Consider the following 26,718-nt stretch of genomic DNA (forward strand, 5'->3'; position numbering starts at 1 on the left):
ATTTGATCTCACGGTCAGAACTTTTCGTATCTTGAGGTGGGGGTGGAGTGGAGGAGTGGAGGAAATGGACCACTGGAGTCCCAGCGGCTGCAAGTGATGAGGTCCACACCAAAGATGTCAGGAAAGCCAGGCCCTTCCCCTTCTGGCTCAGGATCCTCCCTGTGGCCTTTCTCACTTCCCTTCTAGCTCCTCCTCTTGCTTCTGTTGTGTCTGGGTTTTGGGGGCTGTGGGTCCATGTCCCCCTGCACCACTCAGTGTGGCACCGGGCGGGGGTGCCTTAGAGACACTGTCCCTCAGTCCGCTGTCCCTCTTTGCTGAGAACATCTCCTCTGTTGCCTCAGAGAGGGGCAAAAACTGAGCCGGAAGGCCACATGTGTAGGCAGAAATAGTGTGTAGGGAGATTCTTGGAGCACATTATAAATGACCAAGGAGTTTTATTGGAAACTTGGAGACCTTGGCTGAGAGAGGGAGAGAGAGCCAGGCAGCAGCTAAAGTTGTCTCCTGGGAGACACAACCTCAGTCACCATGGGAGAGTTTAGAAGGCTGGGGAGGCAGCAGCAGGTCCACATCAGAGGGGCTCTGGGACCAATCTGTCCCTTAGAAGCCACAGGCATCCAAGCCCTTAGAGCAGCCAGAGTCAGGATTTGCCCAGGGCTGGAGGAAACCAGTCATTTAGACTCTGGGGATGGAGGGGAGATGCCAGACCTGCCGGCAAGGCGCCCGGCCCTCCCTGGAAGAAATGAAGAGAGGAAGCAAGAGAGAGAGATGCAGGTAAAGAAGGCAGCAGTTGGGGCTGATCATGCCGGCTGGTTCCCGAAGCCCTTCTGCCCAGCAAGTGCAGGGGCTTTAGGATCTCCGGGACCCGCTGCTGAAGGCAGGGACGCTTGGCTGGTGGAGCCGCGTATGTACAAAGTGGGAGGAGCTACACAAACCGCACCAGGCGGCCGCCGCCGCTGCTCTGGCCGCAGGGCGCGCACAGGCCGGTGCGCAAGGCCACGTTCCCGGTGCGGGGGGCGCTGCAGACGCTTCCCGTCACCGGCCGGGCGCTGGACACCCAGAGGTCCCCGCAATAACCCCTCCCCGGGAGCTGCTGACACCTGTTGGGGAGGACAGGAATTACTACCCGAGGGAGGTGGGCGCCAGCAGCAGCCCCTTGCCTGCTGTCCAGAGTACCCCCGCCTTCCCTTGCTCAGAGCTCCTTCCCTCTGTTTCTATTCTCCCTTCCCCCTCATACACCCTCACATCTGGGCAGACCTTCCTGCAGTCTAACCTCAAGCATCCTTGAGAAACTTGTTAGCCCAGGCCCTCCATTTAGGCAGTAATAGCTATTTAAGTTCTCATAATCATTCACTGCCACATCCCCCTCCTTCCTTTCAGGATCTTAATTGTGGCCAGCACTGGCTTCCTGTTTTTGCAAATAAAGTTTTATTAGAACCCAGCCACATCTATTTATAAGTATTGCTTGGTGGTGGTTGCTTTCACATTACAAGGACAAGTTGAGCAGTTGAGCAGACACTGCCTGACCCACAAGCCTAAAGTATTTACTATCTGGTCCGTTAAGAAAAAGTTTGTTCATCAGGAAACCTGACCCCTTATTTCAGAACCCACAGTATAGATTACTTACAGACATTTACAGCACCAATGCCCTCATACAACCTTGTTGGGAGAGCAAAGAGACAAAAATTAGTTGGGGGGAGCAGAACCTGCAAATTTCCTCCTTCAAGTAATGATGCAAATTAGATGCAAATAACACAAAAACATGCTCCTGACTCTAAGAACAGTTTGGAGGATGAAGAGATATCCTCCCCCCAGTGTGATCCTCACCTCTGCTCCTCGCCCTCCAGCAGGCGCCGGTAGGTGGCGATCTCGATGTCCAGGCCCAGCTTGGAGTTCATCACCTCCTGGTACTCCCTGACCAGGCAGGCCATGTCCTGCTTGGCCTTCTGCAGGGCTTCCTCCAGTCCCGCCAGCTTGCAGCGGGCATCATTAATGGCGGCCTCACCCTGCTGCTCAGCCTGGGTCACTGCTGCCTCCAGCTTGGAGTTCTGGGAGCGGGGGAGGGTTATTGAGGTTCCCTGTTCTGCATTCAAGGTCAGAGGCCAGGTACCCACTAACCATTGATTGTCAGAGGAAGGTGGCGCCTTACTCATTTGTTAGGTCAGAGGTTGCAAATTAGCATTCCCTGGGAATGTTGGCAGTGTCTTTAATTTTTGAACTTTAATATTAAAATCCAGATTCCTGGCTTCTCTTGAAAAATCAGAGGACCTGGCCACACTGGACTGTAGGGACTGCCTCAGTTGTCTCTGATCAGCTTTGCCCTTAGTGCTTTCCAGTTTACCACACCCTAGTGCCTCCAGTACAGCCTGCTTCACTCACAACCTCTGGGGACCTCTGAGTGTGCGATCACTGATCTAGAACAATGGGCCAGAGAGGTGAAATGGCTTCCTCCAAATCACATGGTGAGCTAGTGGCAGGGCTGGTTTGAAACCCCAGGTTTCCTGTCCCGCAGACCAGTGCTGTTTCCTCTGCCCCATTCTGCCTCTAAGACCATGAAAGCCCCGGTCATTCCATTCCCCCCCAATACCTCTCCCCACTCCACCCCACATTCAGTGGGAACGGATTGTGTTTCCATGGAGGGGACTTGCTGAAAGTTTGATGTTGCTCCTTTCCCCACACTTTGGCAAGGGGTCTGACTTAAAATCCCTCAGCTGCAGGTTAGCTCTGTTCTCTTTCTACACTGAGGGGTGCGCCAGGCGCCTGTACCTGGCACTTGGCGTTCTCTACCTCTGCCGTCAGCCTCTGGATCATGCGGTTCAGCTCATTGATCTCCTCCTTGGTGCGGTGCAGGGTCTCGCCATGCTGGGCCACTGTGGCCTTCATCTCCTCACACTGAGGGGGGAAGCAGAGAGGCTCATGGCGCTCAGGATATGTCATCCCACTGAGCCCCACATCTGCACATCTGCCACTGCATCCTGAGAGCTGCCTGCCCTTCCCTTGCCCATCCCACCTAGACAAAGGCTGAAGCCCTTTTTGCATCTGCCCTGCTGGGGTTCTGAGAAGGGGATGCTGGGCCACTCACCTTGCTGCGGTACCAGGACTCGGCCTCAGCCCGGCCACGGCTGGCAATGTCGTCGTACTGAGCCTTGATCTCTGCCACAATGCTGTCCATGTTCAGGTTCCGGCTGTTGTCCATCTTGACGGTGACTGAAGTGTCTGAGATGTGGGCTTGGAGGACCTGAAGCTCCTGGAGGTGCAGTATGGGGAAGTGATAAGAGCTTCTTGGACCAGGACCCCACTCCCGGCAGCCCACCCTCTCCCAGTCCTTCCCTATCCCCTGCTTCTGCTTCCTTCACAGTCTCTGAAGCTTCATCTCCAAGGTGGTCTCCCCACCTCAACCCTGGAACCTCTCAGTGCTCCTCAGGCCCAGAATCCCGAGGCTGAGAGGAGCCCAGGTCTGAGGCCCATTGCCTGATTTCAGTCATGGCCTCCTGCCTCCATCCTTTAGGTCTAGGACCAGAATTGAAATTGTGTGGTAATTGCCACCACAGTAACCAGGAACGCAGCTTGTGTGGGCTTGGCCGATGACACACGAAACTATTGTTCTTCACCTTCTGACAGTAAACCTGCCTTGGGTCCCTCAACTCTGCTCTGCACCCCCCTACCCAGAAGCCAAATGGTGGCAAGTCCTTTCCAGTGTGCCGCTGCTCTGTGACTTCTCACCTCCCGATACAGCTGCTTCAGGAAGTCTACCTCTTGGATGAGGGCCTCCAAGTTGGCCTCCATGTCCGACTTGTGGAGGTAGGCACAGTCCACCTCCTAAAGGGAGAGAGCAGCACAGGAGTCTCACTGGGGAGACAACACAGAGCTCTCCCCACCAGGGAGGGGCACCCCATAGGCTGGGCACACTCCCCGGACCCTCCTTAGCTGTTCATCCTAGAGCTTGGTGTCGAGGGGTTTGGTGAAGTCCTTTATGCAGTTGAAGGTGTCAGGAACAGGTCTGGGTAAAGGAGGGGGTCCCAAGGTTTCTAGGCACTTCCTCTGGTACCCACTGGGATGGTCTCACTAGAAACCACATCTTGCACTATCATGAAACTTAGGATCAGGTATAAAATGGCTCAGTTCTAATGATGCCCCACCCCTCTCTGCTCTGGAATCTTATGGAAAGAAATCTAGAGATCTGCCCCCAAGCCAGCGTGACGCAGGGAAAGACCCTTGACCTCTGTGTCTCAGTTTCCTCCCAGTAATCCTTGCCTTCCTCACATGGAGGTGGCTGGAAGGACCTGATGAGAGTCCACAGAATGGCACTGGTGCTGAGTCAAGGTTAAGAGGTGAGGAACACGGGCACTGTTCACGCCAGCATTTCCCAGCTGTTGCCAGCCTGAGAATGGAGCTATACCCTAGCATTCATGTGTTCTTTCATTCACAAAAATATATGGGGTGCCTATTCTCTGCCAGGCACAGGGCAGTAGGAGGTGAGAAGCCATTGCCAGATGGGAATTACCTTGGATGGGGGAAGATTGCCCTGCTTGAAGCAGACAGTGTACTTTGATGTCCAGGACGGCCCAGGGAGCACTGGAATATTTGGGGGAGAAACAGGGAGAGGTTGGGCAGGGTGATTCTGGAGGAGTCGCTCAGCCTTTCTGAATTACAGAGCTCCCTCCTGCCTCTGTCCTTGGTTCTGAGCTGTGGGATGAGTAATCTGGGATCACTCACCTTCTTCAGGGCCCCAAATTTATTCTCAGTGGTGGTCCTTAGTGTCACCTCCTCCTCATACCTGGGGACACAAAGGGTATAAGTTTCAGTGGTTAGAGCTTCAATAGGCTGGGATTTGAAGAGAAAAGAAGAGAATGAAGGCCCAGACAAACACATTCCAGAAACTGGATCTTTTGGAGGTGGTCATAGAATCAAAAAGTGTCCATCCCTTTCATCTGGGCACTCAAACCAACCACATCACACACTACTCTTCCCATTTCAGGGAATCTCATTCCTGATATGGGCTGGGGTGGGTGCCTTGCACATTTTTGTAGGAAAGTTCTTCTTGTGGTCTAACTCAAATCTATCCTGCTTTGACTTCATCCCATTTCCTTTCTCCATACCCTCCTCCCCAAGGCACTCACTCACTTCTTCTTGTAGCCCTCCAGCACCTCCTGCACGTGGCTGAGCTCCGAGGCCAGCCTCCCACTGTCAGTCTCCATGCGCTCAGTCTCCCGCCTCAGTGTCTGGATGTAGCCCTTGAACAGTGGCTCCAGGTTGTTCTCGCGGCACTCTTGGTTCTGGTAGAACTGCAGCTTGGTCTCCAGAAGTTTGTTCTGCTGCTCCAGGAAGCGCACGTGCCGCCCAGGGTGGGAGAGACTCAGTGGGAGGAGCCAATATCCCCAGCCCTCTGCAGAGTGAGATGGAATTATCAGTGAGCCATGCAGAAGCGAGGGGTGGATGGAACGGCCTCAGCTGGGCTCTCGTGGCCTGAGGAGGCACCCCGAGAATCTTTGTTTCATGACTGCTTGTTCAGGCCTGAGTGAGATTCTGTCCTTGGTGGACAGCTGAGGGCTTGCTGAACAGTTGTCTGAATGGATGGTCAAGGTGGGAGGGGCTTCCCAGCAGGGAACGTAGTCTCCACCAAGCAGGATGGCTGGGGTCTCAGGTGGGCTAAAGTCCTATGTTGGACACTCAGATGTGTCTGGAGGCCAGGCAGATAATATGAACGAGGGAAGGTTTTGGAAAATAGGGAGGGTGGGACTGCAGGGAAGCAAAGCATGCAAGCCTTCACTGCAAGTCATTCAGGCTGGAGAGATGGGACGGCACCAGTCACTGCGGAGCCAGAGAGGACACCAGCAAACAAGACGCCAAGTGGAGGACCCCGGCTTCTGGTTTTCCTCTTCGCAGATTTTTTAGCTGGAGTTGAGACAGTCCCTTGCCTTTTAGCCTTCGTATCCTTTCATCCAACTCAGTGAGTGCAGCTGGGAAATCCCCGGTTGGAACTTCTGGAAATGGGGAATGGGGATGGCTGATATTACATGGGATCACTTTAGGTATCTTAGCTGAAAAGGCTTGAGCTGTGGTGGGGCATCTCATAGCTTTGTCCCCATCTTTCCTTTCACAGTCATGGCTCAGACTCTGCGCCACGCACAGCTCTGGAGTGGAGAGCTCTGGGTCTGAGAGGAGAAGCCACTGGCCAGCGGCACACAGAGAATCAGTGGAGAAACTGAACATGGAGCCCAAGCCTGCTTGTGGGCCAGGACCCTTTCCGCTTCACCCTCTGGCCACCGTTCCTGGATGGGAGCGCTAAAACACTCAGGGTGCAGTGTCTGCTGAGGAGGACTGACTCCTGCTGGAGGGGACCAAGCTTGGGATCCTCTAGCCCCAGGGACCTGGAGAGCAGAGGAGAGCCCGGGCTTGGAGTTCTACTCTGCCACCCACTCTCAGTGGCTCTTGGGCAGACCCTGCCCTATATCCCTCCCTCTTTTCCCTTCTGTGTGCGCTGAGACGGCTGCACTGGTGGCAGTGATTCTCCGGTATGAACCCTTCACAGGCTGACTTCAGGATTTTGCAGTCCCGCTGTACTGTTTTACTTATGATTGATCCATAAATGAATCTGTTTAACATTCACACTTCAATGGGGTTAAAGGGGTAACTGTATTACCACCATAGTTGTAAGACCAATATCACTAGGCATACATAAGGGGAAATCAGAAGGCATTAAATTCTAGCTGAAACTGTTGTCCCAGACAGCACTGAAGCTGAGGCTTGCTGCCTTTTATTAGAAGCGTGAAAGGAGGAAGTGTTAGAGAGATATTAAAGACATATTAGCATCCAATGAGATTTTCTCCATTTCATCTCAAGGATTGAAACAAACATGAAAAGAGATAAATTTTCTCATCAGGTGTTTCAATGTTATTTAATGCTTTAATGGACCACCTAAAAATATCACATAAAATAGCAGCAGTCCCCATTCCCCATTTCTAGGAGAGACTGGCCTGGAAATTCTCAGGTCCTTCCAGGACTTCCAGGCTCAGGAAGGGTAGGATCAAGAACATGCATCTTGTCTATGGGGATTCTGTCTGTCTGGACAGAGGCTGTATATAATAACAGTGTTCTAAACGGGATCCCCTCCTTTCTATTCATCTCTCTGTGTCTGTCTGTGTCCTGGATGTATGTCCATCTCCGTCAGACTTGGAGCTCACCAAAACCACATCTCTCCTGCCCCTGACTCCTGTTTTAGTGCCCACCCAGGAAGGGAAGGTTCAGGAAGGGTGTGATCAAGGACACCCACCTTGTCAATGAAGGCAGCAAACTTGCTGTTGAGGCTTTTGATCTGCTCCTTCTCCTCCTGCTTCACGCACTGCGCGGTAGAGTCAACCTCCAGGTTGAGGGGCGCCAGGAGGCTCTCGTTGACCGACTCGGTGGTGATGCTGGGAGGGCTGGGTCCACACACGCCCCCTGAGCGGTACCCGAAGCTGCGACCGCAGGAGCCGGCGCGGAAGCCCCCGCAGACGCTGAGGCTGCTGAAGCCCCCCGGTGAGGCCGCGGTAGCAGCAGATGCCGCGGTAGGGGGCGGCCGTGATGCAGCAGCGGCCGGGCCGGGGCCCGCAGGCGGAGGCGCAGGTGAAGGCGCGGACCCCGCAGGGGCTGCCGAGGCGCGAGGAGAGACAGGACATGGTGCGGCGGCGGAGGCTGGACCCCGGCACCCGAGCTGCACCCTATATCGCGGCCGTCGGGCCGGAAGAGGGAGCGCGAGGTCAACGCGTTTATAAGCTTGGAAGGCGGGCCTCCGGCCTCTGCTAGCCGGGAATTAAAGCGAGCTGGGCCTCCTGGCCGCCTCCATAAAACGGCGTTCACCTCCCGCCTGCGCTTCATGGGGCCCGGAAGCACCTGGTGGGCTCGCCGGCGCCTTGCGCTGCGGGCTCGGGGCAGTCCCCTTCGGCCCCTCGGGCCAGACTCGGCCAGGTAGCTTGGGTCATTAGCTCTAGACCCAGGCTGCGCACCTGGGCACGCTCTGCCCCCTCATTTCAGTTCTAGCCCTGCAGGCTGGGAAGCCTGGTCTTAGTTACCTGCGCATCTCCGTATGGTGTAGGGGGCGAGTACGTGTGTGTGTGTGTGTGTGTGTGTGTGTGTGTGTGTGTGTGTGTGTGTGTTGTGTGTGTGTGTGTGTGTGTGTGTGTGTGTTGAAGGGGAGGCGTTTTACAGGTCAATCCTGAAGATTCTTGTCATGACCCTGGACAGGTGAATAACCTTTCTGAGCCTCAGTTCACTCATGTGCAGAATGGCCTGTAGTAGCACCCAGCAGAGAGTTGCTGGGAGGACCTAATGGCACAAGGGACAGGAAAGCATTTAAGGCCCTACCTAGCGCTTAATAAGAGCTCCACAAATGTTTGTTTGTTCTGTTTATTTTACTATTATTATTTTGCCATTCATCCTGTCTCCCTTGGGGCAAAACCTTTTCTCTCTCTCAGAACTCAGCTCATGGCTCCTCCCCTAGTAAGTGGGATACCCTCTACCCACCATATCCTCCACTCTGCTTGGGAGAGGGGAAGGGTATCTTTCATTTTTATTTTTTATATCCCCCTTTTAATTATTTAAAGATTTCTACCCCTCCCCCTCAAGAAGGGAGTTTGTACTCATGGAGTACCTACAATGTGGGAGGATTTATAGTGTATTATCTCATCTAATCCCCCAGGGCATTCTTCCGAGGTCAGTATTATTGTGCCCATTTACCTGATTAGGAAGTTGAGCTCAAAGTGGTCCAGTGACTTGTTTAAGGTCAAGCATAGAAGACTCTATAGAGGGGCAGAGTCAGAATCTGAAGGGAGTCTCCCAGCCCTCCCCAACGCTGGCCCCTCCCAGGGTCTGAGTCTTGGGGACTGAGTAAGAATTCTGTAAGAAGCCCAGATGGCTAGGATTTGGGGGTCTTAGAGAAATCAGCCTCATCCAAAGCCTTCTCCTCAGCCGATGCTTGTCATGGCCACCAACCCTAGAAGGCTATGATCCACCATAATGAAAGTTAATTATGTGTCCAACTATAGGCAGAGGAAACTGGACTGTGAACTCAGCAGCCAGTATTAAAGAGAAACCTGCGAATCACCCTTAGCTTCCTGTGCTTTTAAATATGAGTTGTTATTGTGCAAAGGGTAATTAAATCCTGGAATTCCGGAAGTCATCACAGCCAGCCGTACCTAGCTTTGGCTGCCTGGCATCTCCTTTCTAGGAAGTGCCCCACTGCCCTCTGTGTCATTCTTTCCCAAAGCTCTTGTGGGCCTGAATCCCTTTGGTCCAGCTTTGATTTTGCAGGAGTTTCAGTGCAACCTTAGTGCCGTCCTCTGTGGAAGATGGAGCCCAGCTCCACAGTGTCTGTGCGTCCACTCCCAGCTCCAGCTGGGGTCATCAGCCACGTGGCTAATGGCTTCAGGATTATGAATTTCTCCTCCAACTTTCTTATGGAAAGAGTAGTATCGGAGAAGTCTTCCTTTGGCATCTCACTTACAAGAGGAAATGGACTTACCCTGAAGCATTTAATTTCCTTAATTAAAGAATTCAATTAGACTTATGGAGACACTTTCATGATGCTTGCTTGGACCTCTTCCTGGGTTTTGGTGGGTGGATGGAACAGATTTTCTGTGCTATCACAATCAACGAGGAAGTTAATAATCAGCTTTTGTGTGCACTGATAATTAAGTGCATGTAAGGTCCAGAGAGTCCAAAGGGCTTCAGGCTGAATTGCGCCCTCTGCGAACACAACTGGAAAGGGATGGAGTTGTAAAGGTTTGACACAGCCAGAGCACAGGGGATCCCAAGGGTCAGTGCTAATCCCTGGCCCAGCCTCAGGGACGTATACTCCCTGGTGTCACCTTTATTATTCTTGGAACCCAGGAGGGGAAAAATGAACTAAAGCCTGAGAGATTTCAGATACAATCAAGGATCGACTTCCCTATAGAGAGATTAGTAGTCACAGGTGCTGGGAAGGGGAGGGCTGCTCCAATCTCAGCCGGATCTTCTAGAAATCATTCCTTTGCCCCTTTTGTCTCCAGTCCACCAGGCTACTGATGAAAAGCTAATGCTCTGTCTTGGTTTTCATGTCCCTTCCTTACCCTCTTGTGGGCCCCTGGAGACAATTCAAGACAGGTAGCAAACAGGCACCTGGCAGGAATCAGGCTCAGAGCTCGAAGGAGACTGCAGTCCCCAGGCCGGGCAGCGTGCGTATACAGACGGACCTTAATACAAGGCTGCAGGGGGGTCTGCTCTCATGCCGGGACACCATGCCACGGGGACTTGGTGGGAGAGTGAGCCTCCAGTTCAGGGGCTTGGGGCCAGAGGTCAGGGCAGGGTACTCAGAGGAGGTGACAGATTGATTAAGGCTGAAGAATGGTGAAGAATTGGATGTGCTGAGATGAGGGAGGAGAGGAGGATTCAGGCAGAGGGAGTGGCATGAGCAAAGACACAAAGCAAGGGAGGCCAGAGGATGTGGGAGGAACAGCAGGCAGTCCACTGTGGATGAAACATAGGGGACGGAAGAGGGCGGGGGAAAGGAGGCAGGCCGGGGGTGGATAGTGGCTATGGTGGCTAGGCAGGGTGGGCTTCAAATGTCAAGATGAGCATGAGAGGTGCTTGACCTGGAGAGGGTCATATCAGGCATGGTGTGAATGGGACGTGGGGATAGTTGATGGTGGGGGTGTGTGTGTGTGCATGTGTGTGTATGTGTCTACTTTTGGTAACCTAAGGCACCATTATGAAACATCTTGAACATCAACATGCCCATTTCAGAGACACATTTCTTTTCTTTCTCCATAGTATAGTGGTCAATGTGTTTCTGGAATCAGACATACTTGGGTTCAGGCTTGGGCTCTGCCACTTACAATCTGGGGAAGAAGTTCCATAACCTTTCTGAGCTTCAGTTTCCTTTGTATCTAGAATGAAGATAATAAAACTTGTCCAGGTACAAAAAGAAGAATCTGGACTAGTGAAAAAAATAAAAAAAACTCGCCCAGGGATGTGGTGAGGATAACGTGAGGTGTGTATGTAAAGCATTAATATAATGCCTGGTGCAGAATAAGTTGGCAGTAAATATCAGCTGTTATTATTATTATTGTTGTCGCTGCTTTTTCCCCTCTGTGGCCCACTGGTCACCCAGGTACCTGCCCTGTAACCCCTCAGCTCCCCCCTCTCCCTTCCCCTACCCCAGGCCAGCCTGCTCTTCTAGGTCTGGAGGTGGGGCATCCTGCACACTAAATCTCTCCTGCCTGGGACCCCCAGCCCCCACCGCTCAGTCCAAGCTCAGGGCGTATTGGAGAAGCTCTTCTGAAAATGTTCCAGGAAATAGGGAGCCTTTTTGAAAGAGGCTGGGGAGTGTGGCCTTGCACTCATGGTCTAGTTGAGGGAGAGACTCTGTTCTGTGGGGGTGAAGAAACTTAAAGGCATATGAAAAGAAATGGAGGTGGGTGGACAGACTGGGGGTTTCAGGAAGTCAGATATTTGGAACCCTCACACCACACTGCTCATACACATCTACCAACTGCATGGATCCTCCAGCACGAAGTGGTCAAACAAATTATTTTTTGGTTGTGTGATTAACTTTTCCATGTCTTGGTGGGGATGAACCCTGTCCCCCTCTGGCTATACCATAGGTCAAATGTCACAGGTTGCCTTGAAGATTTGGCTCCTGAGGCCCTACCTGAGAAGTCTCTTCCTCTCAAAGCTGCCTGGATCCACCTGTCCTTGCCCCCTAGGATGGCCTATCCTTTGTCCCCGGTCTCAGCTCATCTTGTGACCCAAAACGAAAGACAGAGTGATGAGTCCAGCTGACCACCTGAAAGAAAGCATCCCAACCCGGCGTCCCTTCCTCTCCTCAATTATCTCACAAAGTGCAGAGTCCACAGGCCTTGGCTGACCTTGACTTTGTGGCACCCTCAGGCCCTCAACTGTGGAAAATATGCTGCCAGGGCTTCAAAGTTGCCTGAGTGTAGGATTTTCCAAAGCCCCATCTAATGATGCTTTCCCAGGAGAGAGGAAAATGACTGAGAAATTCCCCAAGCCCATAAAGGTGACAAGAAGGCCACTCCACACAATGAGGCAGGTGGCCCCAGGTGTCTGGGATTATAAAAGGGGACGAGCAGTGAGGGAGAGGCCAGAATCATTCTCTTCTTCCTCTGGCTCCATCTTTTCCAGCCCAGAGTCACCATGACCTGTGGATCGTCATGCTTTAGCTCCCGTAGTGGAGTCTGCAAATCCAGCTCCTGTGGGACGACTCAAAGGTACAGTTCTGGTGGTGCCTTCAGCTGCGTCTCCGCCTGCGGGCCCCGGCCTGGCCACTGCTGCATCACGGCCGCCCCCTACCGCGGCATCTCCTGCTACCGCGGCCTCACCGGGGGCTCCCGCAGCAGTTCCTGCAGCCGCAACTTCGGGTACCGCTCAGGGGGCGTGTGTGGACCCAGCCCTCCCAGCATCACCACCGTGTCGGTCAACGAGAGCCTCCTGGCGCCCCTCAACCTGGAGATCGACCCCAACGCGCAGTGCGTGAAGCAGGAGGAGAAGGAGCAGATCAAGAGCCTCAACAGCAAGTTTGCTGCCTTCATTGACAAGGTGGGTGTCCTTGATCACACCCTTCCTGAACCTTCCCTTCCTGGGTAGGCACTGAAGGGGCAGTTAGGGGCAGGAGAGATGTGGTTCTGGTGAGCTCTCAGCCTGATGGAGGAGATGGACAATGTCTAGGGCACAGACCAGAGAGGTGTGTGTAGAGCGAGGGCTCCTGGTAGGATAGCACTGTTATTATATACAACCTCTGTCCAGACAAGCAGGGTCTCCAGAAAGAGACAAGGACAAGGCTTGGAACTGCCTGTCAGAGGGAGGAGGACACACACACACACAAGAAACACACATAAGAAATAGAAAGAGGACCACAGGGTCATCCTTCAGAATGATCTTGTTGCCTGGAACTTTCAGCCCATTCTATCTCTTTGTCTCTGATGCTGTCTCTGTCTGTCTGTCTCGCTCACACACACAAACACACATGCGCGCACACACTCACACACTTACACACTCTCATAGCGAACTGTGAGGCCAGCTGAGGCCTCCTGGGTAATGTTCACTTCAGATAGGAGTGGGCCAGCAGGAGAGTTAGCCAGGGAAGGTTCCCTAGAGGAAAGCTTCGTCATTTGGGAGGGAATTCTGATCCCTGGGGTGGAGAAGCCAGGCTTTAGAAAGGACTTCTTCACTTGATCATGGGACACATGGACTAATATTTGCAGCAATTTCAAATGAGGCCCTGTGTGTATGTTTGGCAGGGGTGGTGGCAGGGAGGAAATGAGGAAAGGGCTGGTGTGGAGGCTCATCGGGGGAATGGATCCAGGATGCTGGGATGAGAGGTGACCTGATGGCTGTTCCCCTGGGCGGCAGGTGCGCTTCCTGGAGCAGCAGAACAAACTTCTGGAGACCAAGCTGCAGTTCTACCAGAACCGCGGGTGCTGCCAGAGCAACCTTGAGCCGCTGTTCGAGGGCTACATCCAGACGCTGAGGCGGGAGGCTGAGTGTGTGGAGGCCGACAGCGGGAGGCTGGCCTCAGAGCTCAACCACATGCAGGAGGTGCTGGAGGGCTACAGGAAGAAGTGAGTTGGCAGGAAAGGTCAGAAGGGCTGAATGATACGACAACTGGGGAGCTGCTGAGCACACTGGCCTTAGACATTTCTTTCTTCATTAATCCACTTTGTGCTTTTATCAGCTTCAAAGGCAGTGACAGGCAGACACATGAAGAGAAGAGAAGCTGAAATATCAGCAAAGAACCTTTCCCCATCGCATTATGAACTTCTCTGGACACAGACCATATCTCTGTCCATCCATCCACCCATCCATCCAACCATTCCATAAACCTGTTCTGTGCTAGGGGTACAAAGAAATGACACCACTGCTGTTCCACTGTTCACACCCACTGGTTCAAGTTACTAATTCCACCCACCCTCCCAGATCTAAGCTCAGGGAATCAGCTTATTGTATTAGAGTGATAACAAAACCAAGATCTTGAAAATGAATCATGTTTAAGTTAGAGAAATGTACTATTAGGAATGTGGCTATGAGTGATATTTCAGACCTGGGGCGAGGGAGATGGATGAGAGGGACATTTTGGGCATCCTGGGGGAGGAATGTGATGGGTCAGTTTGGGGTGGTCTCCCTTCCCTTCCGTTACTTCCAGATCTCTGAGTAATTTCCTTTGTTCCAAATCCCCTTCCCTTGTGGAGGTTTGAAGAAGAGGTTGCCCTGAGGAACACAGCAGAGAATGAATTTGTCAGAATCAAGCAGGTGAGTGGGTCTGCCTGTGGGCTGGCAGTCTGGGGGTCTGGGAGCTCTCAGGCCATCAGCACTCCCTCCTTCAGTTACTAAGCTGACACTTTATTCCCACCCATGGAAGGGCATTTTACTTTTCACAGCCCAGGAGATCTCCAGGGCAGGAATTCCCTGGCTCACTCTTTACAGAGAAGCCCGGAGAGGTGGAAGGACTCTCCAAAGGCACATACTACATTTTGCTAGAGTTGATGGGAGGTATCAGTGTCCTGACCCCTGACTTCTGGATTGATACCTATGACTTGCTTTGCAGGACTGGCAATGGGATTGGGGATTTTCCTGGGTTGGACTCGGGGAGGCGGGGCCCCCTGGGAATCCTCTGCAGTAACTAGGGATTGCCCTGTGTTTGTTTCCCCAGGAGGTTAACAGTGCCTACGTGCGCAAGGCAGATCTGGAGGCCAACGCCCACAGCCTGGTGGAGGAGATGGGCTTCCTGAAGACCCTGTATGAGGAGGTGAGCACCAGCAGGGAGGACATTACGCAGCCCCGTCCCTTGTGTCCCACGCCAGCCTGTGTTCAGAGGAAACAGAAAGCAGGGTCTGCAGGCCTGAGGGCTTTGGAAATGGTGGCTCTGTGTGCATATGTGTGTGTGTAAATGGGGAATATGAACTCTCTTCTAATTGGCTCTGGATGGTGTATGTAATGTGAATGGCTGTTGGCCCCACAGGAGATACGAGTCATCCAAGCCCACATCTCAGACACCTCCATCATTGTCAAGATGGACAACAGCCGGGACCTAGACATGGACAGCATTGTGGCTGAGATCAAGGCTCAGTATGATGATATTGCCAGCCGCAGCCGGGTTGAGGCTGAGTCCTGGTACCTCAGTAAGGTGAGTGGCCCAGGACACCTGCCTCCTAGACATGGTGGTGGGAAGGATTCAAGATATATGTTAGAAAGGCCTCTTTTGTCTGAGGATTCTGATCCTTAAGGATGGTAATTAAAGTGTTGACAGCTCTCAAGTAGGGATGGAAAGGCAGGGCTGTCGTGTACGGTTGCACAGGCTGAGCACTGAACAACCGGCACATCATCTGAGGCATCCTGAATGGGCAGGACGTCCCATTCTGAGCTTCATGAACCTCTCTGCTTCCCCTCAGTATGAGGAGATCAAGGCCACGGTGATCCGGCAAGGGGAGACGCTGCGCCGCACCAAGGAGGAGATCAATGAGCTGAACCGCATGATCCAGAGGCTGATGGCCGAGGTGGAGAATGCCAAGTCCCAGGTAGGGGTCATCTCTCCCCAAGACCAGAGGCACTAGGGGCCAGCCCAGGGTCCCATGGGCAGTGTGCACCCAAATGTATTTCACCATTCATTCTCCAGTCTTTTTGCATGACCAGAGTCCTTGGTTGTGGTCACTCAGGGAGACCCAGGTGACGAAGGGGGGAGGCCCTGTTTCTGGGGTGATCCCAGCTGGCTAGGAGACACTGGGCACATGCAGGAAATGAACACAGAGACCCAGGGACCATAACCCACCTTGTTCTCTTCTGGGCCCCCAGAACTCCAAGCTGGAGGCAGCAGTGACCCAGTCTGAGCAGCAGGGTGAGGCGGCCCTTAAGGATGCCCGCAGCAAGCTGGCGGGGCTGGAGGGTGCCCTGCAGAAGGCCAAGCAGGACATGGCCTGCCTGCTCAAGGAGTACCAGGAGGTGATGAGCTCCAAGCTGGGCCTGGACATCGAGATCGCCACCTACCGGCGCCTGCTGGAGGGCGAGGAGCAGAGGTGGGTGCCACCAGCACAGTTGTGTCCAGTGCCTCAGCCTCTGTTTCTTCTGCTCCCATCTTGGAACCCTTTCAGGCTCCCTTCCTGCCCTAAGGAGAGGCTAAGGAGCACAGTCTTAGCTGAGGTCCACTGCCTGATTTCCAATAGGCTCCTTGCCTGATTTAGTTAGGGAGGATGGTGTGCTGGTGAATGTTTAACACCTGGCTCTCTGAGGAAAAAGAAAAGTCCCTGATTTATAACATTTGCTGATTTCGGTGGTGTAAATGCTTCTTTCATGGCTGATTTCAAGCTACCACTGTGACTTCATGTAGTGTTGGCTAGAAATGTACAAAACAGGCTTGTGAACTGATGGCAGCTAGTGCCAGAGCATCATTGGTTGAGGGCAGGATAAAAATGGATCAAACTGAAAGGAAAATAGAAAAAAAGATGGAAAACCTGTGGCCCTAGGTGACTGGATTGTTCAAGATAGTAGAGCCAGTCAGTAGGGATGGGGGAGGCAACCTGGAGCTGGATTCCTGGGGGCAGGTGGAGAGATTTCTGTGTCCTGCTAGATTTTGGCAGGTCCTGCTTCCCAGAGGGATCTGGGGGAACCTGCTCCTTGTGTTCTTTTGAGCAGGGTTGGGGAGATTCTGAGCCTCTGGGGGTGCTGGACCCCAGACCATCTCCTCTGACCTTCTGGAAGGGACTTGGGTGGCTCCTTCTGTGACTGGGCTTAGAGCTGGTGACCACACAAATTCTGGGATCACTGTCAGGAGCTAATGCCTGGTCCTAATGCTGACCTTTTCTCTCCCACATCAGGCTGTGTGAAGGCATCAATGCTGTGAACATCAGTGAGTAATTCTGGCCCTGAAGGGGAGTTAGACAGTGGGAAGAATGTTTTAGCTCTGCGGGTGGAAAGATCCAGGGGGAAGAGTTCCGTTCATTTCCAGCCGCACAGTTACACAGAGGGAGTTGGCCAACGGGTCATGAGTGAGCTAATTCCTTACTCCAGACCTGTTAGAGTGTCAGTCTACCTCTCCACATTATAGGAAGCTCTGATTTTCTCCCTATCCAAGCAGACTTGCCCGTGTTCCAGGTGTCAAACAGTTTTCTGGAGCAAAACAGGTTTTCCATCAGTGCGGTTGTCCCCAAGGAGGTCTTCCTGAAAGTCAGATTAAGATGGGATTGAGATTGAACCAGAAGATGGACTCCTTTCCGGGGAGGGTGGGAGTCCCGCGGGCGGACCACAGGGAAGCCTACTTTGACTCTCTCCCTGGAGGTGTGGATGAGCAGGAGCCATCCTCCTGGGTCCTCTTGGCTGGTCGGGAGGGAGTCCTGTGTGGGACCAGCTCTCCGCCCCTACCGATAGTTCTGACGTTGTTACTGCTCCTGTGCAGATGTGAGCAGCTCCCGGGGCGGAGTCGTGTGTGGGGACCTCTCAGCCTCCCGTACCTGCGGCAACAGGTCCCGTGGGATGGGAGCCTGTGGCAGCAGCTGTAAGAAGTGTTAAGCTGGCAGGACTGGCGGAAGCACCCAAGCCCCTAGCCCATCTCACCCTCTTCGCGGATCCTGGCTGGCCTGTCTGCCCAGCTCTACCTTGTGCAGCCTGGTGGTGGGGTGCAATGGCTTGATCTTCTCCGGACCCATCTTCCCTACTGTTCACTTCTCATTTCTTGTTGTGTGGGAGGCCCCCTCTTTGTCTCCTGCCTCCCTCAGGTTGAAAAATGCCTTTAGGAGGAGTGAAACATGGATGTATTCTGTTTGAAGATTCTGGACTGCTCAAGCCCATGAAGAGGACAGCACCCCCGGTCCCCATCGCAACCTTCCTTTCCCTTGCATTCTTGTGCTTTCCTTCCTCTCCCAATGATTCTGTTCCTCCTTGCTGTCTGTGCTTCAAATAAAGTCACCTAGTTTGCATCACACATGTGCATTTTTCTGTCTGTGATTTCAGGCCCCAAGGGGGTGGGTGGGATCACAACCGGGTAGGAACTCATCCTGGCGGGGGCTGCTGCCAGGGCTTTGCCAGCTGTTTATTCAGTTGTGTGCTCAGGGCTGGGGACATTGAGGAGGGCTGCTCTGATGGCTCAGGGCTCCTGGGGTAATTCTCCAGTGCTGGGAAGTGTCTGGCACAGTGTGGGCTCGTAGCAGACACTGAGCAATGTTAAGAGAATGAATGAATTCACCTCTAAGGTCCTAACTGCCCCACAGGGCATCTCCACTTGAATGTTGCAGTGAGATTTGGAGTTCAAAGGCCTTAAAGACACCTCATCACTTCCCCCTCTACTGATGCCCGTGCATTAACTTTTCTTCTTTCCATCAGTTCTTCCTACTATCTCCAGCTTAAAACTCTTCAGTACCTAATTTCCTGACCAGTTGAACCACCAAACTTGTCAATTTTTTCTTTGAAAAACACCACGAGGAAATTATTTTCTTATAATACGTTAGACTAGGAACTCTGAAAAACCCTTTTGTTATTAAAGTTCTGGTTAACATTCTTGAAAAATATATTTGAATGCATCACGAGCCAGCAAGAAGGTATAGGAGACAATGAGAGGTGGAAAACAGTACGAAAGCATGCCTCAGGGAAGTACGTGAATGATGGAGCCAGGTGGCACGGTGGGGGCATTTGTCAGTCGCTGGTGGTGTGGAAAGGAAGCCTGCTGTGGTCAGGGGACAAAGCATGAAGCCTAGGTCTGTGAAAGGGAGACTTGGATCCTATGTCCCTAACAGACAACTGGGACGATCCTCAGTGAAAGAGGAAGCAGGAAAAGCACTGCAAAGGGAAAGGAAGGAAACCTGCAAGCCTTGACCTTGGCTTTGGGTAAAGGGGAAATAAGTTTCCCCTGATAATTTTAAACCCCAAGTTTACCCTCATAAAGTTCTGGGCTGGAGTTCACATTTTCTTTTTTTCTGTAGCAAAACCCCACAATACCCAATGTGAGAACATAGTTTAAAATCAGCCCAGTTTGGTGATGCTCCCCTAAATCTGGCAAAAAGCAAATACAAATTCTCTCTAGAAGAATCTCATTAAAACCTAGGCTTCCAGGAATTCTCCCAGAGAGTGTTTCAACAGATGCAAGCTCACAGTTAAACAAAAATCATGAAATGTGAGCCAAAATGCCACCATAAGTGGAGATGAGCAGAAGTATTCCACACCAGAATCATCCCCAGGAGGACTGCAGATGCTGGAATTAACTAGAGTCAGAAAAAAAAAAAAAAGAAAAGAGTATATTTCATATGTTTAAAAAAAGAGGGTACTAAAATGTAACTTAAGAATAAGAGCTTTTAGAAAATTAATAGACTTATTTGAAAAAGGATCAAATAGATTTATAGAAACGTAAACTGTAACAATTATATTAAAACTTAGTGGGGGGAGGGTATAACTTAGTGGTAGTGTTGTGCTTAGCATGCTGACGTCCTGGATTCAATCCCCAGTATCTCTATTAAAAAAAAGAAATAAATCTAATTATCTCTCCCCCCCCAAAATCGTTGCTTAGTAAACATTTAAAAAGAGGGGGAAAAAAAAACAATGGATAGTTAAACAGCACACTAGACACAATTAAAGACAAAGTTGGCAGATAAATCTATAGAAATTACCTGGAGTGAAAGCAGAGAAAAAACCAGAAAACATGAAAGAGAAATCGACAAAAATGGAGCCCAAGATGGCCCAAATCTTGGATTTAACAAATGAAGACTTTAAACATAAAGGCCTGATTGAAAACCTAAAGATAAAACATATGAAAACCTATGAGGGTGGGTAAGAGCTCAGTGGTAGAGCACTGTTTAAAAAACAAAAAAACAAAAAACAAAACAAACAAAAAAACCCCCTAAACCTTAAACCTTACCTAAAACTAAGGCCATGAATTGAAAGTGGAACATATTAAGGTGATTGATTAGAGGATCAGAGGGCATCATATATAGTTAAAGTGAATAATTTTTCATAAAACTTAGTTTACGTATGTGAATATGTATGTAGGTACTGACTTGTGCTGTAAAACATAGTTCTTATTTTGAGTTGTGGTTAAAAAAAAGTTTTACATCTAGTACCCTAAAGAACCTCTTGCCAAAGTACAACAGCAGATATGTACTCAAAAGTTCATAGCAGTGTGGTTTGTTATAACAAAAAAAAGTACACATATGTATACCCCTAGGAGAATGGCTGAATAGGCACACACCTGAATATTATACAGCACTGAAAAATAAACAAAGTTGCATGCATCAAAATAGATGAATCTTACTAATAGAATGTTGAGTAGGAAAAAGCAAGTCATTAAAGTGTATATGTAATTCTGTTTATAGAATGCTTAAAAGCCAGAAGAACTAAACAATTGCTTAGGAATTCATACACACGTGATACAGTGATAAGGAAAAGCAAGGGAGTGCTGACACAAAAACCCAGGATAGTGGTTACCTTGGATATTGGATTGGGTCAGAGGGGGAGGATGCTGTAATCAGGAAAGGTCTCATGGGGGATTTGAAGGTACTGGTGGGTACCTGAGGATTTGTTTTATTACTGTCACTATTTAAATGATCAAGTGCACATTATATAAACTCTTACATGTATCAGAAATTTATAAAACAAAAAGAAATGCTGATCAGCTTGCGTTCTCTGGTCCCTGATACTCCTTCAGTTTAGAGTCTTGTCTTACCCCCAGCTTCCTACCTAGTCTTGGAAGTGGAACCCCAGACTCAGTCTCTCTCCCTCCTATCTTCCACACTGCTACCAGACAAGCCTTCCTAAATTGTGTTGTGCACCAGGCTGCTGGCCTGCTCAAGTGCCTTCTATGGCTCCCTATTGCTCACTCCATAAGCCCAAACTCCTCAGCTCCACATATTTCCCCAACCTAAAAGAGCCTTCCTTCCCCCTCCTCCTATTCCTCTTTCTTTCAAGGCCTTTTCCAGCCCAGAAACCACCACTTTCCCATCTGGGCTCACAGAATGGCCCCTTCTGCCCCCTCTCAGAACTCTGCAGTTGTAACAAGGTGAGGTCACAAAGCCCCCAGGAAGGAGAGGCCTTGTCCTCAGAGGTGAGCATTCTGGGAACTTCTTGGGCTGGAGCTGAGCTTCAGTGCTCATGGGAGGCTTGGAGGAGACGGCAGCTCTGTTCATCATGGTGAGAACTCTCCACATGGTTCACTGGCTCCCATGGGGTGATGGGCCTCGGACTCCACCCAGATCTGTGGGACCTAGCCAGGACAAGCTTGTCTACTGTGTCTCCAGCTTTCAGGAATGGGAGCAGGAAAGGGTGGGCAGTAGGAATAAAGCAGGGACTGGTGGGAGATGATGTTTTGCCATCTCTTTATATTCATCCCTCCACACCCTATCTGCCTTGGAAGGAAATTTGCACTGGGTTGATGAGAACAGTTCTTCTCTGGGTTAATGCGGGTGTGTGACTATCTGTCCCTCTGGGTATAGAGCCAAGTGCACGGGCTTAAGATGAAGCCTGGCTCGGCCATTGAATGGCAGGGCCACTCATGTCCCTCTGGATCCCTGCTTCCCTGCACGGTGGATATAATGAGCATCAGGTTGCCCAGTAACATCTCCCTGGTCCGCTTCACAGGTGGTCGTGAGCCTGGGTGAGGTGGTGGAGGCATAAGACTTTGGTGAGTGAAAGCATCTCTTGCTGTGCTTGGCTGGTTATGTGTCGGTGTGGGCAGAACCGGTGCAGGAAGGGAAAAGGCCCACTGATTTTGCCCCTTGTGGACAGCACTTCCCAGAGAGCCCTTGGGTTTGGGGAAGGAGCTGGAATCTGGATCTCTTGTCACTGAGAGCATTCATCAAGTTAGGGAAATTTCTTCATATTCTTAGATTTTTAAAAAGCATTTTTGAAATGAGGAAGTATTATTGAGTTTTATTAAATGCCTTTTGTATTCATTTAAATGATTCTATGCAAAGAAGGATGATAATTCATTTCGTAGAGGTAACTACCCCTATTCCTGGGATAAACCCTGGGTGATCTCAGTCCAAAGACTCGACAGATTGCTACCCTGAATTTTTTCCCTTTGTGCCTGAGTTCACGCTACCTTCAACATCTCCACCTGTGGTGGTGCACCCGCCACTCGGCCAGCCAAGTGCATTTCGTTCTCTCAATGGCCCTTGGAGACAGGAAAGATGATCATCCCCATCTTACAGATGGAGAAACAGGCCCATAGAAGTTAAATGATCCACCCACAATTGAAACTGGATGGGTGGGCACTGAACTGTCTCTCTGGCCTCAGTCGAGGACCCTTGCTGCCCTCCTCATCTCCCTGATCCTCCCCCTGGACTCTGCTAACCCTTACTCCGCAGTGTGGTAAGATAAAGGCAACGGTGCAGAAACACATGCAGAGCCAGAGGCGCAGCAAGGAGGAGCTGAACAGGCTTAACCAGGCCATCCGGAGGCTGACTGTGGAGGTGGGCAGCACCAAGAGTCAGGTGAAGTGTGGGCGTGGGCGCTGCCGAGTGGTGATGGTGGGAGGGGGTCCACTATTTAGAACGACTAGACTGGATCTTCCCCCATCCTTTGGAATAGATGGATAGTTTCTCTTTGTGAATGTCTGAGCAAACAGGGGTGTGGCTGTATGTGTACATCATGCTTACATTTGCCCAGGACTCTCTGTATTTCATGTGCGTAAGTAATTAACATGTAGGTAAATATCTCTGAATATGTACGCCTGTTTGTATACTGTTTTTTATGGGTACGCACATTTCCATGCTGTAGGTTTTGTTCTACACAACATGAAATTTGAGCCCATCTTCAGAAATGGCAAGATTTTATGTAGCAATCCAGTTTTCTGGGTTCTGTCCAAAAATGTGCTGACCTGACAATATTAACTTATGATCTGACATGGTAATATTTGGTAAGAGAAGAGAGGCCTCTGTCTTCTCTGTTGTCTCCATATGGGGACATGCTCCTCTTTTTTTTTTTTTTTTTTTTTTTTGGGACATGCTCCTCTTGTGTGCCACAGTCCCCGACACTCCAAATTGCATCCTTTGACACCAAGGCAGAGGGTTCTTTGCCATTTACGATCACCTTGGTTAGTACTCTTGTGATCCTTGTAAAAGAGAGATGGTGCTGGGCCTGTGTCTCTATCTAAGGTAGAGACATACAGGACTGAATACATGAGAGAGGTCCAGGTGATTTCAGGAAAATGAGAACGTGCACCTTTCTTCGTGGAACTGGATACTGTAGATGGCTAGTCCACATTTGATCTTTACTTTCTGATGCCTCCAGCCAGACTCTGCAGACATTCGTGTTTGTGACTCGGGCTTTAGGTCTTAGAAGAGGTTCCAGCATGAATGCTTTCTTTTTCCCGAACTCTCTCCCTCTCAACCTCCTCTCTCTTCTCCCAGCTGCCCTCTCTGTTAAGCCTCCAGACCCACGCTCCATCCTGCAGAGGGAAGGGGCTCTGTTCTTGTTTTCTGCAGATACCAGTGTCCCGGGCTCTGCGGGATATTCGTGGGGGTTCTCCCTTCTCCAGGAACCCAGGCCTTTGAGGAGGGATGAACTGTCCAGGTTCCAGGGGGTGGCAGAGTGAGCGGGTAGGCCCGCTGTGGTTCAGTCTCCCAGCCTCCCCAGCTGCTCTGATTCCTGGACTGGTTTCCTCAGCAGCAAGCACACCTCACCAAGACAAGCGTTTATCATCATTCTCCCCCAGAGACAGCAAATTCTAGTCTCTTGTGAGGAAAGGATATTCTTCCTGTTAGTCTCCCTGATGAAACAATAATCCCAGCATGACATGCTGAAAAACATTGGATGCTTCCTGGAAATGTCACCAATACTCTTTGGAAAAGGTTCTCTCTCAGCCCCCCCAGAGGGCTGGCCCCCAACCTGCAATCTGGGAGAGTGGCAGACACACAAGTGTGTATTTCAGAACAGGCACACTGACTCCTCACAATGGTTTCTAATCCCTCATTGGCCCCTCAGCCTCTGAGAAAGGTCTGGATCCTTGAGGGGGGCAGGGGGAGGCCAAGGATGTCCTTTTGTCTTTGGTCTTCCCTTCACCCCCAGCCCTGCGAACCAGGCAAGGACCCAGTAGCTCTGCAGGAGGAGGGTGCCTCAGGCAGCGCCAAGGGCAAGGTGGCCTGGCTGGAGGCTGCCCTGCAGCGGGCCAAGCAGGACATGGTGCAGCAGCTGCGGGAGTACCAGGAGCTCATGATTGCCAAGCTGGGCCTGGATTTTGAGATCGCCACCTACCGCAAGCTGCTGGAGGGCGAGGAGAGCCGGTGAGGGCTGGGCGGTGCTTCAGGTGTTGGTGGTGAGGGAGGCTGGGGCACAGAGAGGGCACCACCTGAGGCCTTGCCAGCTGGGGAGAGGGGAGGAGGGGTGATCTGGGTATCCAGGGATCTGTTCTTCTGGAGTAAATTTTTTCCCCCACTGTCTTACAGTCCTTTAGACAAAAGGCCTTAGCTATTAAGCACCTTTGGCACCTGGGATGGGGCAACTTATGAAGTCATTCACTCCTTAGGATCAGAGAGCAGTGGCCAGTTTGTCAGTTGAGACAGTTGCAAGGACCAAGGCCCAGCCAGGAGGAGGAAGGTCCCCCAGTGTGGGGTGCCTTCTCCTCAACTCTGCCCCTCTCCACCTGGGAGAGGCCTGGGTGAGGCAGGGTTTGTGGTAACAGGTAGCTCCTGGTTTTAAACCTTAGACAGCAGTAGGGACCTAGGGGCTGCCAGCTCCAATTGGGCCCACCTGGCTGAGGGGAAGGAAGGGAAACTCACCATGCAACAGACGTGCTGAATTTATTGCCTCCTCTAAACTCTACAAAACCCTGGGAGGAAGGTGCTATTATTCCCATTTTACAGATGAGGAAACTGAGTCTTAGAGAGTAAAGGACTGCCTCAAGGACACACAGGTAGAAAGTGATTGGGTGAGGCTTCAACAATAGGCTTCAGAATAATGTACCTAGCTCCTCTGTGATCTCCTTCAAAATGACCCCCTCATGGTCTCTAATTTCAAGATAAGTTTAGACCAAAGACAGTGTAGATGTTCTGTCTTCTCCTTTCTCCAAGAATCCATCCATAAAAGTGAATTATTTGAATTTAAGGCAGGCAGGATTGAGTTTAAAAGTCCAGAGGTAGTTTTTACTCGAAAGGGCTGAGAGGACCTGAGACAACCAAGCAGCTTGCAGAATGGAAGGATTTCCTCCTGTCTGGAGAGGGCCAGGAGTGTTTTGTCTTGGAGAATGGAGAATATTCGGCCTGGTAGGTAGATTCACTCACCTGCTTCCTCCTTCTCCCTGCAGGCTTGGTCTGGGATTTGGAGCAGGGAGCGTCAGTAAGTAAATAATAGTTGTAACTTGGGTTAGGAGGGTCAAATCTTATCCCCCGCCCCGCTCTTCCTTTGTGTGTATCCTCTTGGGAAGGGAGAAGGGGTCTGCTTCTTCTGGATGTCTCCCATTTGTGGGGGAGGCTGTTTCTTCTCTTGGGGGTGATTTTTTGTGTTTGTGTGTATTGTGGGAGGGGGTTCTGTGGTCTGTTCTTTGAAGGGAGGATCTGTTGGTGTGTCCTGGGGTGTGGGAGGAAGTTCTGCGGGTTTATGCTCATGGAAGAGGCTGTTTCATTCCCTCTTTGGGGAGCATCTGTGTCTAACTTCAGGGAAGGGGGATTCCTGAGTCTGTTTCTTGGGAGTAGGGGTCTGTGTATCTGTCACTCTGGGGAGTCTGCACGCCTGTCTCCTGGTGGGGAGGAGGGCCTGTGCATCCGTATGTCTGTCGTCGGAGGCGGCGCGGGCAAATGTGGGGAGAAGCGTTTCCTCCTCCGACAGCCGCTCTCCGCTCAGCCCTGGGCAGCGCTCCCCACTGCGGGCCGGGCTCCGCCGCGGACCCCGCGGGCCTGCTGCCGCCTGGAGCGGGCCCGGCGCCCTGGAGACGAGCGCCCCTGGCGGCGGCTGCGCGCTCTGCGGCTCCCCCGGCTGTGTCGGGGGCTTCAGCAGCAGAGGCTGCCGCGGATGCTGAACCTTTCCTCATCTGCTCCGGAGAAGTAAAGGAACCCTAGCTTTTGCCCCAAAGTCTTGGCCCTGTGTCTCAGACGCCCCCTCCCATGGTGCTGGCCCTCTCCTCACCTCTCCCTCTTGCCCTCCGACCCCGGTGCGTGAAGTCTTGGAATGTAGTTCACCGGACCACGGCGGACCTGCCCCCGGTGCAGAAGCTGTGCGCCTGGGCTTAGCTTACCAGGCTCACCAGGACCCAGCACCCCCACCCTCTGAATCGCCCCATTCCCTTTTTCCCGGGACTCCTCTATTGCAATAAAAAGTTCTTCAGTGCACTACACCGTGGGCTGTTTGTGCCTGACTTCCTCGGGCTACTTATTCCCAAAGCAAAGACAAAGCTGGCCGGATTTGGGGGCAGGTAAAGAAAAGGGGGAACAAGAACAGGAAGCAACCCTCCTCATGTGGTGGGTGGGTCTGCATGACTTCAGTGTACGGTGGTGTCATAGCACCAGGATCTTCAGGGTTGGAGGGATGTGTGTGTCAGAGGGCCTGGGGTGAGAGGGAAATGAGGGGGGTTAATTCTTGCAGGGTGTTGGCTTCCTTCCCAGTCTGGGGTCCACAGGCAGCCGTTCTTGGTAGAGTTGCTGAGAACTGCATTTATTCATCGACTCACTCGCTCTGCAAACACTTACAGAATGGCCTCTAAGGGTCCGGCATAGTGTTTGGTCGACAGGACACTAGTCCTGGCCCTCTGGAGATGATGGTCTGGCAGGGAAGCAGTCTGTAAAC

General features: G+C 51.6%; 3 protein-coding genes across 3 annotated transcripts; 2 read left to right on the plus strand and 1 right to left on the minus strand.

Annotated features, from left to right (window-relative positions):
* Positions 1-385: 385 nt before the first annotated feature.
* LOC102511239 (keratin, type II microfibrillar, component 7C-like) lies at positions 386-7,669 on the minus strand. The gene is given in 11 exon segments (XM_032492906.1): positions 386-1,071; positions 1,074-1,097; positions 1,625-1,656; positions 1,825-2,045; positions 2,764-2,889; positions 3,080-3,244; positions 3,721-3,816; positions 4,714-4,774; positions 5,122-5,330; positions 7,271-7,513; positions 7,515-7,669. Coding segments are annotated over 11 exon segments (1,467 nt in total). The 5' UTR covers positions 7,656-7,669; the 3' UTR covers positions 386-922.
* A 4,499-nt stretch (positions 7,670-12,168) lies between these two features.
* LOC102510543 (keratin, type II cuticular Hb6) lies at positions 12,169-18,344 on the plus strand. Its single transcript, XM_006172517.2, has 9 exons — positions 12,169-12,570; positions 13,384-13,592; positions 14,220-14,280; positions 14,681-14,776; positions 14,990-15,154; positions 15,420-15,545; positions 15,820-16,040; positions 16,839-16,870; positions 17,417-18,344. Exons 1-9 carry the CDS (start codon positions 12,169-12,171, stop codon positions 17,527-17,529), a joined length of 1,425 nt encoding a protein of 474 aa, XP_006172579.2. The 3' UTR covers positions 17,530-18,344.
* A 2,749-nt stretch (positions 18,345-21,093) lies between these two features.
* LOC102511022 (keratin, type II cuticular Hb6) lies at positions 21,094-26,165 on the plus strand. Its single transcript, XM_032493874.1, has 6 exons — positions 21,094-21,132; positions 22,308-22,412; positions 24,010-24,224; positions 25,244-25,275; positions 25,780-25,979; positions 26,028-26,165. Exons 1-6 carry the CDS (start codon positions 21,094-21,096, stop codon positions 26,163-26,165), a joined length of 729 nt encoding a protein of 242 aa, XP_032349765.1.
* Positions 26,166-26,718: the final 553 nt, after the last annotated feature.

The sequence above is a fragment of the Camelus ferus genome, chromosome 12 (assembly GCF_009834535.1).
Source record: "Camelus ferus isolate YT-003-E chromosome 12, BCGSAC_Cfer_1.0, whole genome shotgun sequence".
Classification (NCBI taxonomy): Eukaryota; Metazoa; Chordata; class Mammalia; order Artiodactyla; family Camelidae; genus Camelus; species Camelus ferus.

What these genes read in the sequence shown, in the direction of transcription:
- LOC102510543 (XM_006172517.2), top strand. Translation starts at nt 12,169, where the DNA reads ATGACCTGTGGATCGTCATGCTTTAGCTCCCGTAGTGGAGTCTGCAAA. An exon ending in TTGCTGCCTTCATTGACAAG is followed by an intron (nt 12,571 to 13,383) that starts GTGGGTGTCCTT and finishes CCTGGGCGGCAG; the next exon opens with GTGCGCTTCCTGGAGCAGCA. An exon ending in AATTTGTCAGAATCAAGCAG is followed by an intron (nt 14,281 to 14,680) that starts GTGAGTGGGTCT and finishes TTGTTTCCCCAG; the next exon opens with GAGGTTAACAGTGCCTACGT.
- LOC102511022 (XM_032493874.1), top strand. Translation starts at nt 21,094, where the DNA reads ATGGGAGGCTTGGAGGAGACGGCAGCTCTGTTCATCATG. An exon ending in CGGCAGCTCTGTTCATCATG is followed by an intron (nt 21,133 to 22,307) that starts GTGAGAACTCTC and finishes CTTACTCCGCAG; the next exon opens with TGTGGTAAGATAAAGGCAAC. An exon ending in CTGGAGGGCGAGGAGAGCCG is followed by an intron (nt 24,225 to 25,243) that starts GTGAGGGCTGGG and finishes TTCTCCCTGCAG; the next exon opens with GCTTGGTCTGGGATTTGGAG.